Source organism: Coprinopsis cinerea, assembly GCF_000182895.1.
Source record: "Coprinopsis cinerea okayama7#130 chromosome 7 map unlocalized cont3.7, whole genome shotgun sequence".
Classification (NCBI taxonomy): Eukaryota; Fungi; Basidiomycota; class Agaricomycetes; order Agaricales; family Psathyrellaceae; genus Coprinopsis; species Coprinopsis cinerea.
Genome location: NW_003307538.1, coordinates 2925208 through 2942097, shown reverse-complemented (window position 1 = coordinate 2942097; position 16890 = coordinate 2925208). Strand labels below are relative to the sequence as shown.

At 52.8% G+C, this 16890-nt stretch overlaps 7 protein-coding genes and 2 non-coding genes across 9 annotated transcripts; 8 read left to right on the top strand and 1 right to left on the bottom strand.

Annotated features, from left to right (window-relative positions):
- The first annotated feature begins 30 nt into the window (after positions 1–30).
- On the top strand, positions 31–1595 carry CC1G_12895 (acetyl-CoA acetyl transferase). The gene is made up of 4 exons (XM_001831868.2): positions 31–167; positions 231–519; positions 585–968; positions 1024–1595. Exons 1-4 carry the CDS (start codon positions 66–68, stop codon positions 1473–1475), a joined length of 1227 nt encoding a protein of 408 aa, XP_001831920.1. The 5' UTR covers positions 31–65; the 3' UTR covers positions 1476–1595.
- A 192-nt stretch (positions 1596–1787) lies between these two features.
- On the top strand, positions 1788–1897 carry CC1G_20160. The gene has a single exon. It is a non-coding gene; the product is annotated as a tRNA-Asp (tRNA).
- A 435-nt stretch (positions 1898–2332) lies between these two features.
- Positions 2333–3644, top strand: CC1G_14922 (hypothetical protein; the record flags this gene model as incomplete). The annotated part of the gene is made up of 2 exons (XM_002910898.1): positions 2333–2992; positions 3216–3644. 2 exons carry the CDS (start codon positions 2333–2335, stop codon positions 3642–3644), a joined length of 1089 nt encoding a protein of 362 aa, XP_002910944.1.
- A 1477-nt stretch (positions 3645–5121) lies between these two features.
- Positions 5122–6628, top strand: CC1G_08436 (hypothetical protein; the record flags this gene model as incomplete). The annotated part of the gene is made up of 2 exons (XM_001831867.1): positions 5122–5950; positions 6009–6628. The coding sequence occupies 2 exons, from the start codon at positions 5122–5124 to the stop codon at positions 6626–6628; spliced, it is 1449 nt and encodes a 482-aa protein (XP_001831919.1).
- A 657-nt stretch (positions 6629–7285) lies between these two features.
- On the bottom strand, positions 7286–8275 carry CC1G_08435 (hypothetical protein; the record flags this gene model as incomplete). Its single annotated transcript, XM_001831866.2, has 4 exons — positions 7286–7364; positions 7511–7575; positions 7754–8068; positions 8207–8275. The coding sequence occupies 4 exons, from the start codon at positions 8273–8275 to the stop codon at positions 7286–7288; spliced, it is 528 nt and encodes a 175-aa protein (XP_001831918.2).
- A 2418-nt stretch (positions 8276–10693) lies between these two features.
- Positions 10694–10766, top strand: CC1G_20159. The gene has a single exon. It is a non-coding gene; the product is annotated as a tRNA-Met (tRNA).
- Positions 10767–10978: 212 nt separating this feature from the next.
- CC1G_08434 (hypothetical protein) lies at positions 10979–12068 on the top strand (the record flags this gene model as incomplete). Its single annotated transcript, XM_001831865.2, has 2 exons — positions 10979–11324; positions 11386–12068. The coding sequence occupies 2 exons, from the start codon at positions 10979–10981 to the stop codon at positions 12066–12068; spliced, it is 1029 nt and encodes a 342-aa protein (XP_001831917.2).
- Positions 12069–13011: 943 nt separating this feature from the next.
- On the top strand, positions 13012–13664 carry CC1G_14921 (hypothetical protein; the record flags this gene model as incomplete). The annotated part of the gene is made up of 3 exons (XM_002910897.1): positions 13012–13059; positions 13438–13463; positions 13622–13664. 3 exons carry the CDS (start codon positions 13012–13014, stop codon positions 13662–13664), a joined length of 117 nt encoding a protein of 38 aa, XP_002910943.1.
- A 1602-nt stretch (positions 13665–15266) lies between these two features.
- CC1G_08433 (hypothetical protein) lies at positions 15267–16727 on the top strand (the record flags this gene model as incomplete). Its single annotated transcript, XM_001831864.2, has 3 exons — positions 15267–15275; positions 16085–16503; positions 16631–16727. 3 exons carry the CDS (start codon positions 15267–15269, stop codon positions 16725–16727), a joined length of 525 nt encoding a protein of 174 aa, XP_001831916.2.
- Between the last annotated feature and the right edge of the window lie 163 nt (positions 16728–16890).

The window sequence follows — 16890 nt, the reverse complement described above, 5'->3', positions numbered from 1 at the left end:
TGAGCGCTTCGAGGTTTTGTCTTTCCTCATCCACCACCACCACCACCACATCCCTTCGTAACACCATGTCGACTCAAGCTTCCACCTCTGCTGCCAAGTCTCGTCTTCTCCAGAAGAACGACGACGACGTCGTCATCGTCTCCGCTGTTCGTTCAGCCATCACCAAGGTCAGCATTCCTCCCTCTCCATCTTATCTCTCTCAATTTCTAACCTCATCTCGTCTTTTGCAGGGTCGCAAAGGTGGATTCAAGGACACCAAGCCCGAGCTGCTCCTCTCGCACGTCCTGCGCGCCGCCTACAGCAAGGTCTCGCTCGACCCCAAGCTCATCGAGGACATCTCCGTCGGCAACGTCCTCCCCCCGGGCGGTGGTGCGACCGCTGCCCGCATGGCCGCCCTCCACGCTGGCATCCCCATCGAAACCTCGATCAACACCGTCAACCGACAGTGCTCCTCTGGCTTGACCGCCATCACCCAGATTGCGAACGAGATCAAGGCCGGTCAGATTGACATTGGTATTGGTGAGTCTTTTTCTCCTATTCTCGTCACGTTGACCATCGTGAACGTCGCTGACGCCTTGTTTCAGGTGCTGGTGTCGAGTCGATGACCAACGGCTACGGAGCCGGCGCCATGGGCGAATACTCGAACGAGGTCCTCTCCAACCCCGACGCCGAGGACTGCCTCCTGCCCATGGGCATCACCTCTGAAAACGTCGCCGCCGACTACGGCATCACCCGCGCCGTCCAAGACGAGTTCGCCGCCATCTCCTTCCAGCGCGCCGCCAAGGCCCAGAAGGAGGGCAAGTTCAAGGAGGAGATCGTCCCTATCACCGCCAAGTGGGTCGACCCCAAGACTGAGCAGGAGCGCGAGATCGTGGTCGACCACGATGACGGTGTTCGGGATGGTGTTACCAAGGAGAGTCTCTCCAAGTTGAAGCCTGCGTTCAAGAAGGATGGAACTACCCATGCTGGTGCGTCTCTCTCCTCTTTCTTCCTCCTCGACATCCGCCTCTAACTGGTGTATAGGTAACGCCTCGCAAGTCTCCGACGGTGCCGCCGCCGTCCTCCTCGCTCGCCGCTCCGTCGCCAAGCGCCTCGGCCTCCCCATCCTCGGCAAGTTCGTCACCTCCTCCGTCGTCGGCGTGCCCCCACGCGTCATGGGTATCGGCCCCGCCTTCGCCATCCCCCGCGTCCTCCAAGTGGCCGGCATCACCCCCGACGACGTCGACTTCTACGAGATCAACGAGGCGTTCGCGTCGCAGGCTGTCATGTCAGTGCAGCACTTGAAGATCCCCTATGAGAAAGTCAACATTAATGGTGGTGCGATTGCTATTGGCCACCCCCTTGGATGCACTGGTGCACGACAGGTTGCGACTGGCTTGAGTGTGGCGAAGCAGACTGGTGGACGGGTGTTTGTTACTTCGATGTGTATTGGTAGTGGTATGGGTATGGCTGCTGTGTTCGTCAGCGAGCACTAAGCAAAGCGCCTGTGTTTGGTGTGGGTTTGGTAGTATAAAGTATGATACGTATATCCTATTTATTTGCCCTCTCTTGTAATTTTAAAAAAGAAGGAAAATCTTTCGTTGTTGTAACACTTCATATTTGCTCGTCGTGGGTTGGTTGTGACGCTTGATTTTTCGAATTTAGTTCGTGTCAACCGACGTTAACGGCTTCTTGGGACTTGTGGTGAACAACGTTCTTGATCGTATGCTCTGGTCCAGCTCTGGTCGTTCCTTCCAAGCCATAGCTGATAGAGTGAGTACACATACCCATAACGGCCCAAAATTAACTCTCTGTTAGTATATCGGTTAGTACACGCGCCTGTCATGCCTGTGTGGACGAAAGAAAGTTCCTTCTTCCTTGGCCGCGCGAAAGCTGGGTTCGACTCCCAGACAGAGAGATTGTCAATTGGGGTTCACCATTTTCTTCTTTCTATTTTCTTCCTTTTTTTTTTTCTTCTTTTTTTTCTTCCTTTTTTAGCCCATTGCTGCTTGCTCTGCCTGTCATTCTCTTTTCTGTTTCTACTTCTTTTTCATGCACAAGTACCACGAGCCCTCTCACGGAAAAATCGATGACGTCACTGCGCACGGACGGACGGACTTGAGTAAGAAGTTAGCGCCCAAACTGAGACCGAGTCCGACACATAACGTTCCTGTTCCTTTGTTCCATCCTCAGACCTCAGCCTTATCCAAGCCCACCCCCGACTCCTTTCCACAACGACTCCTTTCCACGACTTCCCCTTTCCACTCACTCAACACACACCAACACCAACCACCAACACACCGCCCCGCATGATCGTTCCAAACCAAAGTCGATAGTCGATAGGCGATAGGCGATGTCAAGTGTGACCCAAAACCTCGCCACACCCACTTCCGATTGGACCTCGGGCGAGCTCATCTCGTTCAACATCCACATCGAGGACGTGGGCGCCGCTGCTATTCTCAATAGGAACATGGAGGATCTGGAGGGTGGGCCTGTTCCGCCTTTGGTACCCAAGGAGATTTGGGAGAATGCGTCGTGTCCGTCTTGGGAGAATGGCAAGGATGCGGAGGATGGCGAGAATGCGGAGGATGTGAGGAAATTCTTTCGGTATTTGGAGTTTATCGAGAACGGGAAGGGGAGGGATGGGGGTGGGGGTGGTGGTGGGACGCCGACGGGAACGTGGTCTTCCACTACGAACCGCGTCTTGGATCTCATGTCTTTTCTTTTGGGTTTGATGGAGTTTGATCAAAGTCGTTCGCAGAGTAGTGGGTATTCACAGAGCCATGGTGGTGGAAGGAGGCAGATACAGATACAGAGGCGCAGAGACGGTGGTGGTGAGGGAGGAGGAGGAGGACTTGGCGGAGGGACTGGAGGAGGAGGAGGGAGTGGTGGACGCGCCATCCTCCGCGGAGTCGAAACGACCCTCCCGATGCCCGGTGGAAACGTCAAAGCCAAACTAAACCTAGTCGTCGCGGATAAACACCAGATATACTTAATCGTCTACGACTGTCGGGTACGTACCATCCAATTAACCCTCGCCCACACTGTCCTCATCTAACTCGACTTTTGACTTGCAACTCGACTCGGCATCGCTCAACTTCTCACCTCACCCGTCATCGGATTATTACCCACCCCCTCACCTACCTCACACCCCTCTAATGAATAACGTCCCTCTCCCGAATAACACCCCTCTACCTCATGCACCCCTCTAATTAAATAAATACCCATCCCTCAAGTCCTCCTTCCTAAGCTCCAACCCCGAACCCCGGCTAATAGCCCAATCCATCGCCGCCTTCGCCCAAACCAACGTCCGGCGCTCCAACGCCGGCCTCCCTCCCTACCCAGGATTGTACATCCCCGCCATAATCATGTACGCCTCCGCGCCCGTCTTCTATCGCGTACCTGTGACGAGTGGGTTTGTGGATGCGATGAGGGGTGGGGGGTATCCGGGGAGGATGAGGGTGATGAGGTTTGTGCCTCCGTTGGGTGGTGGGGGTGGGGGTGGGTTGGGGGGAAGAGAGGGTGGAGGAGGTGGGGGTGGAGGGGTTGGAGGGAATGGAGGGGGAAGGGTGGAGAGGTATAAAGAGCTGGGTATGGTAGATTTGGAGACGAGGAAGGTTATTTTACGGTGTTTGCAGGCGTTTAGGAATGTAGTTATTATGTGACTTGAATCTCTCGAACATGAATCCGTTTTTTCGAGACCCGATTTGTTTTCTGAAAGATTGGGTCCGCTTTTTTTTTTTTTTTTTTTTTTTTTTTTTTTTTTTTTTTGAGAGAGAGAGAGAGACTGGATTCGTATTTTTTGAGAGACTGGATTCGTTCTTTGAGAAGTGGGCAAGCATTTACATAAAGGAGGACGAGAGCTAATGATCGAAGAGGTAAAATGCAAATTATCAAAGGTAGTAACACGCTTTCCACGCGCGAAAGAAAGGGAACTGACAGGAACAATAATAACTTGAAGATGGTGGTACACTGCACTCGGCATTCGACCTCCACGAGTGTCATCCTGGACTGCACCACTTCGCCATCGACGCGATCGCCACAATAGCACCCGGCAACCCAATCCCAATGCCAACGCCCAGCGCAATCTTATCGCTCATCGACAACCCCTCGTGCCTCGTTCCCTCCGTATCGCCGCCGTTCAGAACCGCACTCTCCAGAAGAGGTCCGCAGCTTTGTCCTGGGATGCAGCACGCGTCTGGTGGTGGGTGTTTGAAGGTTCGACACGAGCGCCTGGTGTTCCGCGGTAGAGCACACACGAGGGATTGATACACACAAGAGAGAGGTAGTGACGTCGATGCACAAGAAGGAGGCGGGTTAGTGAGATTCCTGAAGAGAGAGGGTGATTGAATGAAAAAATAAGTACGTACTTGGGATGATAACAACACGACATCCTACAACATATCCTATGCTCGTCGGAGCAGCAGTGGCCGTGTGTACAGCTGTCCACGCCAGCTGGACACCAGTTCCACGTTCGTCTGCCGAACACGCCTCCTAAACCACCGTGCGTCGTAGTATGAGCATCGCTTCGATCAATCCCTCCACATTCTGCGTCGTCCCAATCTGGATGTGAAGTCTGGACGGTGCTCGTCGGGGGCCAATCCTCAATCGTTGCAGTAGAAGGCAGCGCAATAGTTCGTACTTCTGCTGCTCTAGCTGGTATGAGAACCCACAGCGCTAAAATGAGGAGCGACCAGAACATGGACCAGAGTTATCGCCGAGCGCTGGCTGCTGGATTCGAAGAATGAAAGAGACCTGCGAGACAGTGCTTGTCGCCGAAATACGTATGTCGAAGTATATAGGATATTGACGTATCACACCCTCGTTGTAACCACGCCACGTTCCCGAGGTGCTAATCGATATGTCAGACAGAAAGATAAGCGCCCACCGGGGCTGGACTAGGTATTGTGGCTGTTCCTTCCCTTCGTCGAGTTCCCAATAGGAAGATTCTTTGCTGGAAGATGGACCTACGCAGGTAAGAGAAGAAGGAGGGTCACCTTGTACCGCGCCAGTTCCGTGCTGAAAGGCAATTAGGCGCCCATCAACTTGTGTGCCCACATCCGAGATCGCCGGAGATTTGTCCACAACTACACGGCGTGAGAACAATGCAGGAGCCCGCCTTCTCTCTCTCCTCCCACCGCGATGCTCACCCCACCCCTCTCAACTCTCTCCACCGAACTGCTGGTCCTTATAGTTGACCACGTCGAACAAATCGCATCGACAGAAGGGCTGAAAGCCTTATCGTTGGCCGATCGGGCCTTCACTCCACTCTGCCAGGAGCGCCTCGTCAAACAGTTGTCACTCTCAGGAAAACCAGTATCCACCAAGAAACAACTCGCCAACGCATACGAGCTCCTCTCCCATAAACCCTCTTTGATCAACTTTGTCCAATCCATTCAGTTATCGCTCCTCTGGCACACCGACGGATCGTGGTTATTCAACAACGGCACATTTACGCGGATTATCCTCCTGTTGTCGCAGAGCGCCAACCCGCCTAGTCGACTATGCATAGACGGGATGCAGAACTATGGATCACAGCATCCCGATATGCTCGTTGGAAAGATGATCAGGACGTTCTTCGCGTCCTCGCTCGTCGTCTTACACCTCTTCCATTGCACGGACGTTCCACCACCCATCCTCCTCGTCTGTCCGAACCTCAAGGAGCTCACGCTCGTGCGGGTGTCCAGAATCAACACCGTCACGGAAGAAGGGATGGACTACTTCGAGCGCCCATCGCCTTCGCTTGAGACGTTAACCTCGTATGAGGGGTTTGATATCCTTTCGTTATTTACCGATTCCCCTCGATTGCCTCCACTTCCACGACCGTTGGTCGACATAACCCGCTTGAGAACGTTCACGAACACGCCGAGGACTGGGGAAGAGATCGGGTTCTTTTCCAAAATCCTCGATGCAGCTCGCGATTCGCTGGAGGACCTCACGATCACGTATCCGTTGCTATTAGAGGCGGAAGGTGCGCTCTGCATCACTTCTTCTTTTCTCCTAGAGACTTTACTGACGAATTAAACCAGATGACTACCAACCACTCCCCTCCTTCCTCAACCTCTCCACGCTCTCGCGACTACACACCTTCAAGCTCAACACCCGCATAACCGAAGACGACCCCTCCCGATCTCTGAACGTCGACGAGCTCAGGATTGTACTGGACGCCATACCCCTACCGAACCAGCTCACCACACTCGATCTCGACATCGGCGTCTACGGAGCCTCACCCTTCCATTCCACACGTTCTCAAGACTGGCGTGGACTGATGAAGGCGATTCGTCGTCTTTCCCAGCCTATCGATGTCGGAACGAGGTCGCTATCATCCTTATCATCACCCTCCGGATCGTCGTCGTCGTCGTCGTCGTCGAAGGTGAAGTTGACGTTCAACTTTTCGTTCTCGACACAGTCTACGCCTGGTTTTCATATCTCCCAAAGCCAACACGAAGACCTTGTCGAATTTGTCAGGGGGGAGATTCAGGTTGAATCGGAGCTGGACTCCGAGACGTCGAGCGGGAATGTGATAGTGAACTTCACGAGCGCGAAGGACCCGCATGAGCCGTGTGATTGTAGGGAGTGTGCTGGAAGTTCGTCGGAGGGGTGGACTACCGAGGAGTCGGATGCAGACAACGAGGAGGTAGCTACGTAGGATGTTCGGGATGTCACTTGGAGACGTGCTTACCACCATATTGCTGTGAATGTAGTACTACTGGCCACCTCGCCGCTGCAGCACCGCGTGCTTGAGAACCATCAAACCGTCGATTAGACTTCGTTCCCGGGATATGGTGATAACGCAGAGGCAGTGGCACTATATTCGGATCGATGTGAGATGGAATTCGGACGAAAGCGCCAGCGAACCCTCAAAGCTCGAATTTGGTCATTATAACTATAACCCTACTACCTTCCCGACAAAAACCATCATTACTAGACAAGATGGGCACCTATGAATTACATCCATTCGCACGAGTACCACTCTCACGACGCCCGGCACCCGAGACGCTCCTGGGCTTCGGGCGCTTAATTCCATAAGCGCCTCGTGGCCAACTCGCGAATGCGGCGTGGATTCAATGACGGTGGGACTTCCAGGCTCTTTATATAACATACGCCCATCTTCACCCATCCAGACCCCGTTCTCTATTCCCAACGCCCATCCCAATCTCAACTTGATTCGCACCGTCCTCAAGGGCCCCGACCTACGCTCTTAACACTGCTTCTCCTGAGCGCTGCCGCACTCTGAAACGTACTGGTCTCTTACGCTGTGGACCCTGGGAGAAACGTTGTGCCTGGTGCGCCGACGGTGGTATCTTCAGTGGAAAACGTAGCATCTGTGGAGAAGAGAGCTCTCGATGAATTCGAAGGCGGAGTCGATGGGGTGAGACTGCACCCTGGAGGTGTCGTTCTCCCGACGCATGAGCGTTCAGCGGTTCAACCTACAGACTCGGACTCGCCTATCGACGACACTCAATTGGAAGTTCAAAGGAATAGCAGAATCCTAGAAGGCATTTTCGGCCGTCGACGACGAAACACGAACGGGTGTCCAGCGGGTGCTGCCATCTCCATCTGCACACACGGCCACTGTTGCTCGAACGAGGTGTGCTGTAGGAGGTCAGGCGACTCGTACGCGTGTTGCCATTACCCGCAGTAAGTCCCAGTCCACCCATCGATCTCGCTTCGTTCCTCCTTTCTCACTTCCCCTTCCCTCCTTCCTTCTTCCATTGGCATCACATCAAATGTCTATGCTATGTCGCTTCATTTCCGTCGGGCGCTTACTTACACATGTGCCGTCTCCATCTTCACACAGATCCTCGTGCGTCACGTTCGAGCGCCCGCCCCCAGACGAGTGCTGCATCCGAGGCGAGACCTGTGGGCCCCCCTCCGAGGCCATCGATATCGATATCGCCCTCCGAAGCGCCGCCGACTGGACACGATCCGAAGGTCTCTCGCAGAGCGACAAGATCGCACTCGGCGTGGGTCTCGGTGTCGGGCTGCCCACTGCCATTCTGGCTCTAATCGCAATACTCAAAATGGGGTGCGATTGCTTCTTGAATTGTATAACGTGTGGGCTGTGTCGCTGTGTGAGGTATTTGTGCTGTGGTGGTAATTAGATGTAGTAAGTACTGTACATGGTCATTGGTGGGGGGGTCGTTAGGAGTCGGGGTTGACGTAGTGAATGTAGTTGGCGTGTTGGTGGACGTAGGGCCAAGCACATATCTTCATATATACCTACTACTCTCAAGCCTGAGTTATACAAGTGAGGAAATATATAGATTGTTAGGCTAGGATTCATTTCTGTCATGGTTACGTAGTTATTTACATACATACATAAACCACCGTCCACGAGCCCAAGCCTCTAGAGCCCACTCAATCGATACGAGTTATTACTATTACTATAGACGAGGCACTTTCTCGCCTTCTTTTTGCGTCTTTCCTCACCAAAGATGCGCCTACAACCAGCCTACGTCGAGTCCATGCCACATTCGCGAGTAAGTCACGAGGCGCTAATCGGCCCGCGCCATTAAGCGCCCAGGGACCCGACGCCCGGGGGGTGGCAGCGGCGCAGTCATTGATCTCCGTTTCAGTTTCATAGTAGCCATGTCTTGGCTATAGTGACCCTGTAGGTTTTCGAACGAAATCTAAATGCCAAGGGCATGAACCAGGCGTTTCCGTTTCCCTTCTCAATGGCGCGACTTATTTCCTCATGTTGTTGCATGAGTCATCTCATCGTTGTTTCTCAAAGGACTTATGTAGGTGATGAACACAGGCCTCGTACTTACAGTAACTAAGTGTTCTGGACTTGATTTAAGTACACGCGCCCTCAGATAGGCCATTAACCAGCTCGGAGAGTCGACCGCCGACGACGGTCTGCGCCCAGACCCTCATTTCATCATTCATGGGCACTAGTATTTCCCCTGTCTCCCTGCGCTCTCACACCCTGGACCACTGTGCCCTCATGTTGAATTGGACCAAAAACACCCGATCAAATGTAAGGTAACGGGCGTCTAATTTCCTTGCGTCAGCATTTCCGCAAGACTGGCGTAGCGTAGGGTGATACACTCGCCATTCTTTTCTTTTTTACTGCTAACTTACTAACGTCCATTTTTCAGCTATGGGCTCTCAAGAAGTTACCCAGCCGGAAGACCAATGCAGGCTAGACCTGGTGAGCGCTTATCTGTGTACCTTACTCATCTCGTGGCTAGCGCGTGACGGGCAACGTGGATCCAGCGAGGTTAATATGACAAGATTTCAACATATTTCCAACATTTAATCGATACTACATTGGGCTTGCCGACATCTTTTCAGGACAACCATCCATAAGTATATCTCTCTCAGGGGTTCTGCAGCCATCCATCCAGCGCTCTCCGCCCTTTACCTTTACCTTACTCTCTGCCATGTTCTATTTCCTCCCAGTGCTCCTCGTTTACACGCTGTGGGTTATAACGCCGACCACCAGCGCAGCAGAAGGCCCGACCCTTGCGCTTCAAGGAGTCGAACACCCCGCCGACGAGGTCCGACAGCCTTTAACGGCTGACATAGTAGTCGAGGCGTCATCCAGCGGGACTTCCCTCGTCATCGACGCCCATCCACACTCGGACGACGCGGAGAGTAATCGTTTTCAAGGCACTCAGGCCGATAGCGCCCCCATCCTGAGCACAAGTACTACTACCGGGAGCTTGTGGATGCGTGGCCTATTCGGCCGACAAACGTGGAACTGGTGTCCAGTTCCGGGCGTAGGAGGGTGCGGAAACGGTCATTGCTGCTCTGACGCGTACATGATGTGCTGCAGGGTGGCGTGTTGCGGTCTTCCCAAGTGCGTACCCAGTTACTACCCACCACTTCCCTTTTCTTTTTGTTTTTCTTCTTTTCGTTCCTGTCCGCATACTCTAGTCCATCCATCCATCCATCTATCATCCCTTGACAAGATTCCACGAATGGTATTCAACTAACCAACGGTCTTTAACCTCCCACTACATATAACCTATAACTATACCCGTGCCCGACGAACGCCGCACTTATCTCTCGCTACATACGAATACCACGGGTCACCCAGCACATGCCGAATGTTCGCACAACCTCCACCAACCGAGTGCTGCGTCCCAGGCCAGAACTGCGGGCCTCTCCTCGACAGCGGCGGAGGAGACAGCAAAGGAGTCGACACCCCCCGCAGCGGCAACTCGGACTCTGACGACGACGATGACGACGGTCTCTCCAAGAGCGATAGGATCGCCTTGGGCGTGAGCATCGGTCTCGGGCTGCCAGGTGCCATCGTCGCGATGGCGGCCATTTGGAGATGGTGTTCCCGCTGAGTCCTGACGTGGGTCTCCCTGGTGGACCATGACCTTTTCGAATGGACGGATAGCTGTCCCTCTCCCTCTCCTACTTTCCATTCATTCGAGTCGACTACATCTCAAATCTTAGAACCGAGTTATTGTAGGATGGTAGTAGTAACTGTATAGACGCCTACTACGTCTACCCTCCCAGAACGCGCCCAGACTCTGTGCTAGTCCAGAGCCATGTGCAGCTTGAAGGATTTTCGCAAAATATACAAGTTGCATTCCTGATAACGAATGTACAGTCCACCGTAGATAAAACAGCTTCTTACTCACGGAATTCACGATTCCCCTCCTCCTTGTACCTAAAGGCTGGGCGTTCGCGTATAGCTACACCAGACTGATAAATACAACACTGATGGTCTACTAGGCCATTGACAAAGCAAAGCAACATAGCTCAGGTGGTAGAGCGCGGGGCTCATAACCCCGAGGTCACTCGATCGAGACGAGTTGTTGCTATAGCTCCAATATCCTTAATTTTTTTTCCCCTTTTTTCCACCTCAATACGGTCTTCAGACTGTGTTGCTTTTACACCCCTTTCTGTACACTCGAACCGTCAATATGGGAATGAGCCACCATGTACATATCGCACGTACGGAAAGGGGCTTATTGGCCGAAAATGGTAAAAGTGGACGCGTTGAGGACACGTGAGGGGCGGGACCGAGATGACGATGGCCGAGCGGCGAGTGCATCGCGTTGGTCTCTTCCTTCCTTATCTACCTCCTCCTACCTCGCCTCCATCTCTATACCCATCTACCCCAGGACCACTCCTCACGACAGCCATGTCACGGAAAACACCATGGACTAAAGGCCCCTCCTCTCTCCCCTCCGATCGATTACCCCCGCGCTCCTCCACGCCCAAATCATCATCCACCAAATCGAATTCGAAAGGGAAGGGTCCGCAGGAAAGGGAGGAGCCCAAGAGTGCGGAGGTTAGGAGGTTGGAGCGTCAGATCCAGAAATTGAGGGCTGCGTCGTTGGTAGATCCTGATCCTAAAGGCGGGTGTTTCTGTCGAGGTGCGTTGTAGGGTTATGAGATGGAGCGAATGGAACTGATACTTTGGTTATCGGACTACAGCCAGAACCCACCCACTCTCTCCGTACACGCCCATATGCAAAGCATGTGGATTAGTTCTGTGTAGCATAAACGCACCGCAACACCCGTGCCCACACTGCCTCACCCCCCTCCTCGACGCCACCACGCGGGACGACCTCGTCCTCCGCCTCACCGCCGACCTCTCGCACACCATCGCCCGCGAAATCGAAGCACGCGAAAGGGCGATAGAGGAAGCGCGTCGGGCTGCTGGGTCGTTCCCTACTCTCTCTGGCGCTCCTCCTCCTCCCTCGTCTTCGTCCGCTGGAGGGATCCCACCACCACATCCTATGGCGTCGCATAAAGTCTTGTCACTAACGGGAAAGAACAACCGTGTCATCGTATCGTCGTATACTCCAAAGCCCAAGGTCACTCCTCCCTCGGCGGGGCAGGGGAAGGATGGAGAGGAAGAGGAGAACGTCGTTCGTACCCCACCGCCGCCTGATGAACCGCCGTATGCGCGGAGAAAGCCAGGTCCCGACCGTCCGTTTGAGAATATGCTTGGTGGAGGAGGGATATACGTTCCACCGCCGTTACCTGAGCCTTCAAAGGAGGATGCGAAGCGGGGTGGAGGAAGCGGCGAGGGAGGAAGGGGTGGTGGGAGGAGAAAGAAGGGTAAAGGCAAGGAGAAAGAGAAGGAGAATGCGGGTGCGTTATCGGAGGTTTGATTTACCTTTTTTTCTCATTCTCGTTCTTTGCGGTGTACGATAGACGAAGTGGATGGGTTGGAATGACATGGTTCCTTTTCGTTCGATGCGCCTTTTTCGTTGTTTCACTCAACTGGTATGGCCGTTTCAGATGGCTCCGGCGACCCCGAGACATTCAAAGTGCACCCCTCGTCAGATAACGACTCAGATCACTTGCCGCTTCCTTTCAACGCCATTGCCCTTCCCATTCGCGATGATCACATCACATTTTAACGAGGCGCCGCGCCCATTCTCCATCCGCTCAGCCACCTAATCGTCTCAAAATGCCTGGTCTATCCATCCCATGCCTTTGACGCCAACTTTGCGCCCATTCCGATGGGCACCATCTCACATCTAAGCATTTCGAAAACGACAGGCGTTCATGTACTGCGACGAAACCCCCCATGCTCACTCTCTGCATCGTCGACAGTCTGCGTTTTCATGAGGCGGAGAGGCTCTCTCCCTTTCTCCATCATGCGAGTCATCATGCTGTATGGCTCTTAGGCATAGGCGTAGACGCGCCCCGACCCGAATCCATAGCCGCCCCCGAATCTCTCTTCCAGGCCTCCAGGCTCGAACAGCAGCTCGATTCAGAGTCTCTGTGTCGGCGTTGAGGATAACCGTTCTCCCCTATGTTCGTTGATAAGGTAAGTAACTTGGTTTTTTTGGATTGAGGGTCTTGATAACTTGGGTTTTCTGGATTGAGGGTCTTGATAACTTGGGTTTTCTGGATTGAGGGTTGGGAGAACTGAGCTCTCTGTCTCTGCGTCTCCCCGTCTCTGCGTCTCTGCGTCTCCCCGTCTCTGCGTTCTCCAGCACCTAGGGTGGACGAGGGTGTCGGACACCGTTGCGGTTCTCTAAGCCCATCGTTGACTAGTGACTAACCAAGATCGTTCGTACCCCATTCGTGTCGGAGTCGGAGTCGATGGCTAGCCCACTCACTGACCGTCGTGCCGCCGTCGATTGTACCACTGTAAGTATCTGGGTCTCTCGGCTCGAGACTCGAGACTCGAGAGTCCAACTTCCGAGGAGCTAAGGTGTGGCCGCGGTGGGTGGTCCGTGGCAGGCTCTGACGACTCGCGACTCGGACTTGCCCCTATTGTTGGCGGAGGATGGGATATAGAGTATATCGTCTCTGGAAAGCAATAAGTAGTGGATGGTGAATGGAACTCGGGAGCGGAGGTGAATTAGAGCATAGGCGACTCATTACATTAGGTCACTCGGCGGTTCTGGTTCTGAGTGGAGGATAATGGAAGGAACTTGGAAGGGCTAAAGGGAGGATCGTTCCATGAAGATTAGTACATGTAGCGTCTATCATTGATTAATTTAACATCTCTCGGTTTCTTAAAAGTTCAATCTGACTTCTTTCTGCGCAAAGTAAGTACCTTCCTTGTGATTACCCGGATGAACTCTTGGGAAAGCACGAGGGAAAAAGCCGCTGTAAGAAAGGGAAATTGATGTATGTACGACTCGGAGGCGTGACAGTGGATGTACATACTACATACGAATCTGACGCCCTACTAGTACATATGTAGGTGCGACGAAGATAAATCGAGGAAGATAAATCGACGAAGATAAATCAATAAAAAATTATCGATGGCATTTCGTGGCATTTGGGATCAAAAACAACAAGAATAAGGAATAAGAATAAAAACAGAGGAGGACCATCAGATAGCAACAACTCGTCTCGATCGAGTGACCTCGGGGTTATGAGCCCCGCGCTCTACTAACCACCTGAGCTATGTTGCTGCTTTATCTTAAGCGCTCAATCTAGTGTGGGGGTTCTCGTATTCATCAAATGCTAATACATATATAGAGTTAAAAGTTGCTCGGAGGGCTGATACTAAGTACTCGCGAATGCACCGCTAATCAGAATTCAGAATTCGAAGAGACTACCCCGGGCCCATACCTTCTGTACAAGTTCTATAAGTTCAAGGGTGCGTCGAATGATTGCGATGTCGATGGCAATGACGATGATTCAGGAGTGTAAACAGGACTCCTTAATGCACCTTCTACTCCGATGTTCCGATTGATTGAATGAGCGTTTTTACATAAATAGGACCGTACATACTCGTATTCCAAATTCCAAATTTCAAATTTCAAACGTCATTTCGAAATTGAACTCGCCCTCTAACTAGATACTAATAGGACGGATCAGACTGGGCCATTCGGATCCATTCGGGAATGAGTCTGACGCTCAGGCTTCGTATCCTTGATCCATCATCGATGTAACTCCCCAAGAGACACCCTCCACTTTCAAGCGAGAAATTGGCTCTTCTGCTGGTAGCAGTAGTTAGTCACCACTGTTCCGTTGCTACTGTGAATCACACGGCAAAGTGAAAGCACTGTATAATCATAAATCGCCCCGCCACCAGACTCTCGATCGAGTGACCCCGCGGTTTGAGCATAATATCCGGGCACTCCAGGCTCCGAGTACGTGACTCCTCTTCATCACAGGTACAATCGTTGGGGATAGTGGACTGTACCAATGCCCTGGAATGTGACTTCCGGCTGTACTCCTGCCAAAATCACGAAGCACTGTAGCTGGCGACGCGGTCCACAACAAGGTTAAGCGACGATAAGCAGAACCATCGAAGCAAACCGTGAATAATAAGTTAAATAACTGAAATTACATGTTTCACCTCCAAGTTGCACACAAGGTTCATTGTCGGCAGGACTTACCGTTTAAAAGCATCGAACCCAGCAATTGACCGGACTATAAATTGACCATACGTACAGTATACATATTCACCAATACATCAAAACAAAGAAACGGTTCACATACATACGTACCGGGGAAATAACCCGATAATGCGTCCTACTTATCTCCCTCTCCTCATGATCACTCACAAAGACACGCATTACACATCCTCCGGCAAGCCCATCCGACATTTACCCATTCAGCTTTCCCATCGTCGAGCATCGCAGCCGTGAAATCCGCGCTTTGACCCTCCCCTAGCGCCTTTCAAGTTTCGAAGCCCGGAGATTTCCTTAGATAGGCAACCCGATTCATCGGGCTGCGAGGGCAACGAACGACGCAACGGCCCAAAGGGGCTTTCAGAGCGCAGCATCCGCAATCGATATCCACGAGTATGTAGTGCCAAGTCCGAGTTCGAAAGGAAGGTGAGATGTATACATATATGCTTCTCAAATTCCGAAGCATCGATTCCCGAGTGGCCCATGATCCATGTAAGTAGACCTTTTGAAGAGAAGACACAAACGATTCAAGTTGGTCCCTTTGAGCTTCAAGACACGCCCAAAGGGTATGTATCTGTGAAATTGAACACAGGGGGTATACCCGGCTGCAGACCACGAGGTCCATCTCCACGTTCACATTCTTTGGTTCCTCAAGCCCGCAGCTGAAACACCTCGGAACCTTACCGAAATCGCGGCCATACAAAGGTACACAACCACGTCCGTGGCAACAAACGAAAAGAAAGCCCAAGCCCTTTGAATCTTCACAAACCAATCTCCTCACCCTCACCCGAGTCCATGCTCCATCCCACGAGGGTGAATGGTAGCTGCAGCAACGCTTGATCACGATTCAGATTCACCCAATACCCCACTTGTCGAACAATGGGCAAGATCGACAAAACACACACAAAAATCATCATGATCATCATCGCAGCGGGAGCATTTCTCGCTCTGTTCCCATCTGAAATCTCTCAGGGAAAAAAATGATCATTGTTACTTACGTTGTCGGTAGGGGAGCGGCGGGGGGACAAACAGAGACGGCTTAAATACGCGATTTAAAAGCAACTGGGGGCTGGGACCTGGGTCGTCCGATTCTCATTTTTTTTCGTCGTTATCGTTATCGTCGACCTCGGTCTTGCTCTCGCTTTCTGATCCCTCAATTAATCTTTATTCGCTCTCGGTGTACGCTCTCGAAGCCATCTATCTATCTTCTCAGTTGACCTGGGGTAATTTATTCAACAATGGTACGCCCCCAAAATCGATTCCACTCTCCTCGATTTTTCCTCCTCATTCTCGGGCTGTAGCCATCAAGCAGGACAACCTCCATCTCCGACACATCCGCCTCGTCGACACGGAGTATCCAGTGGTTCGACGAACTTTCGCTCTCCCGGGAGCCCGAATGCGATGAGGAGCTCCCACCATCCGGCTCATCCTCATCCACCTCCTCCTGCGAGGACAACAACACCTCATCCACCAGGAAATCCTCCAACGACAGCACCACCGGCACCTTCCGACCGCGCGAGCCCGCACCCAGCCCTCTCGTCCGCAAACGCTCCAAATCAACCTCCTCCGACGGCAAGATCGCAGTCAGCCTAGTAAACCTCGGGCTCTCGACCAAAGGCGGACTCGTCTCCCTCTCGGAGAAGAGGCAGGGGGCACGCCAAAGACACTACTCCACGTCTGAGGCGGCGGCGATTTCGCTGGTTTTGCGGCGGCCTTACGGGTGAGTGGCGGTTCAATTTAAAAGAGCGCGGCCTCCTGCCCTGCTCTGCTCTGCTCCATAGCAGGAGGTCGATGCATATGTTTATTCCTTCTGTTCTAACGTGGTGCTTTTGTGTGATTGGATCTAGGGGCCGGCCGACGCTGCAGTTGTCGAGAGCTGGGACTATCGACGATGGTGCCAGCATGGATGAAGAGCTGGCTGAAGCCAGCTGGGTCGTGCTCTGAGCACGAGCAGAGATCGGGTGAACTTGCTCCCGGTCCTCCTCCCTCCCTCCCTCCCACTCCCAGGAAACCCGCCTACACTCCCACCTACCTATCACTGGCACACTCCCAGTGCAATCCACCCATGCGTTTGCCCTCTCTACCTTTCATTACGTCTTAGCCACCC

Bases quoted from the DNA above. Each gene is read 5' to 3' on its own strand.
- CC1G_12895 (XM_001831868.2), top strand. From the start codon at position 66: ATGTCGACTCAAGCTTCCACCTCTGCTGCCAAGTCTCGTCTTCTCCAG. The intron at 168-230 runs GTCAGCATTCCT...CGTCTTTTGCAG, and splicing joins TTCGTTCAGCCATCACCAAG to GGTCGCAAAGGTGGATTCAA. The intron at 520-584 runs GTGAGTCTTTTT...GCCTTGTTTCAG, and splicing joins TCAGATTGACATTGGTATTG to GTGCTGGTGTCGAGTCGATG.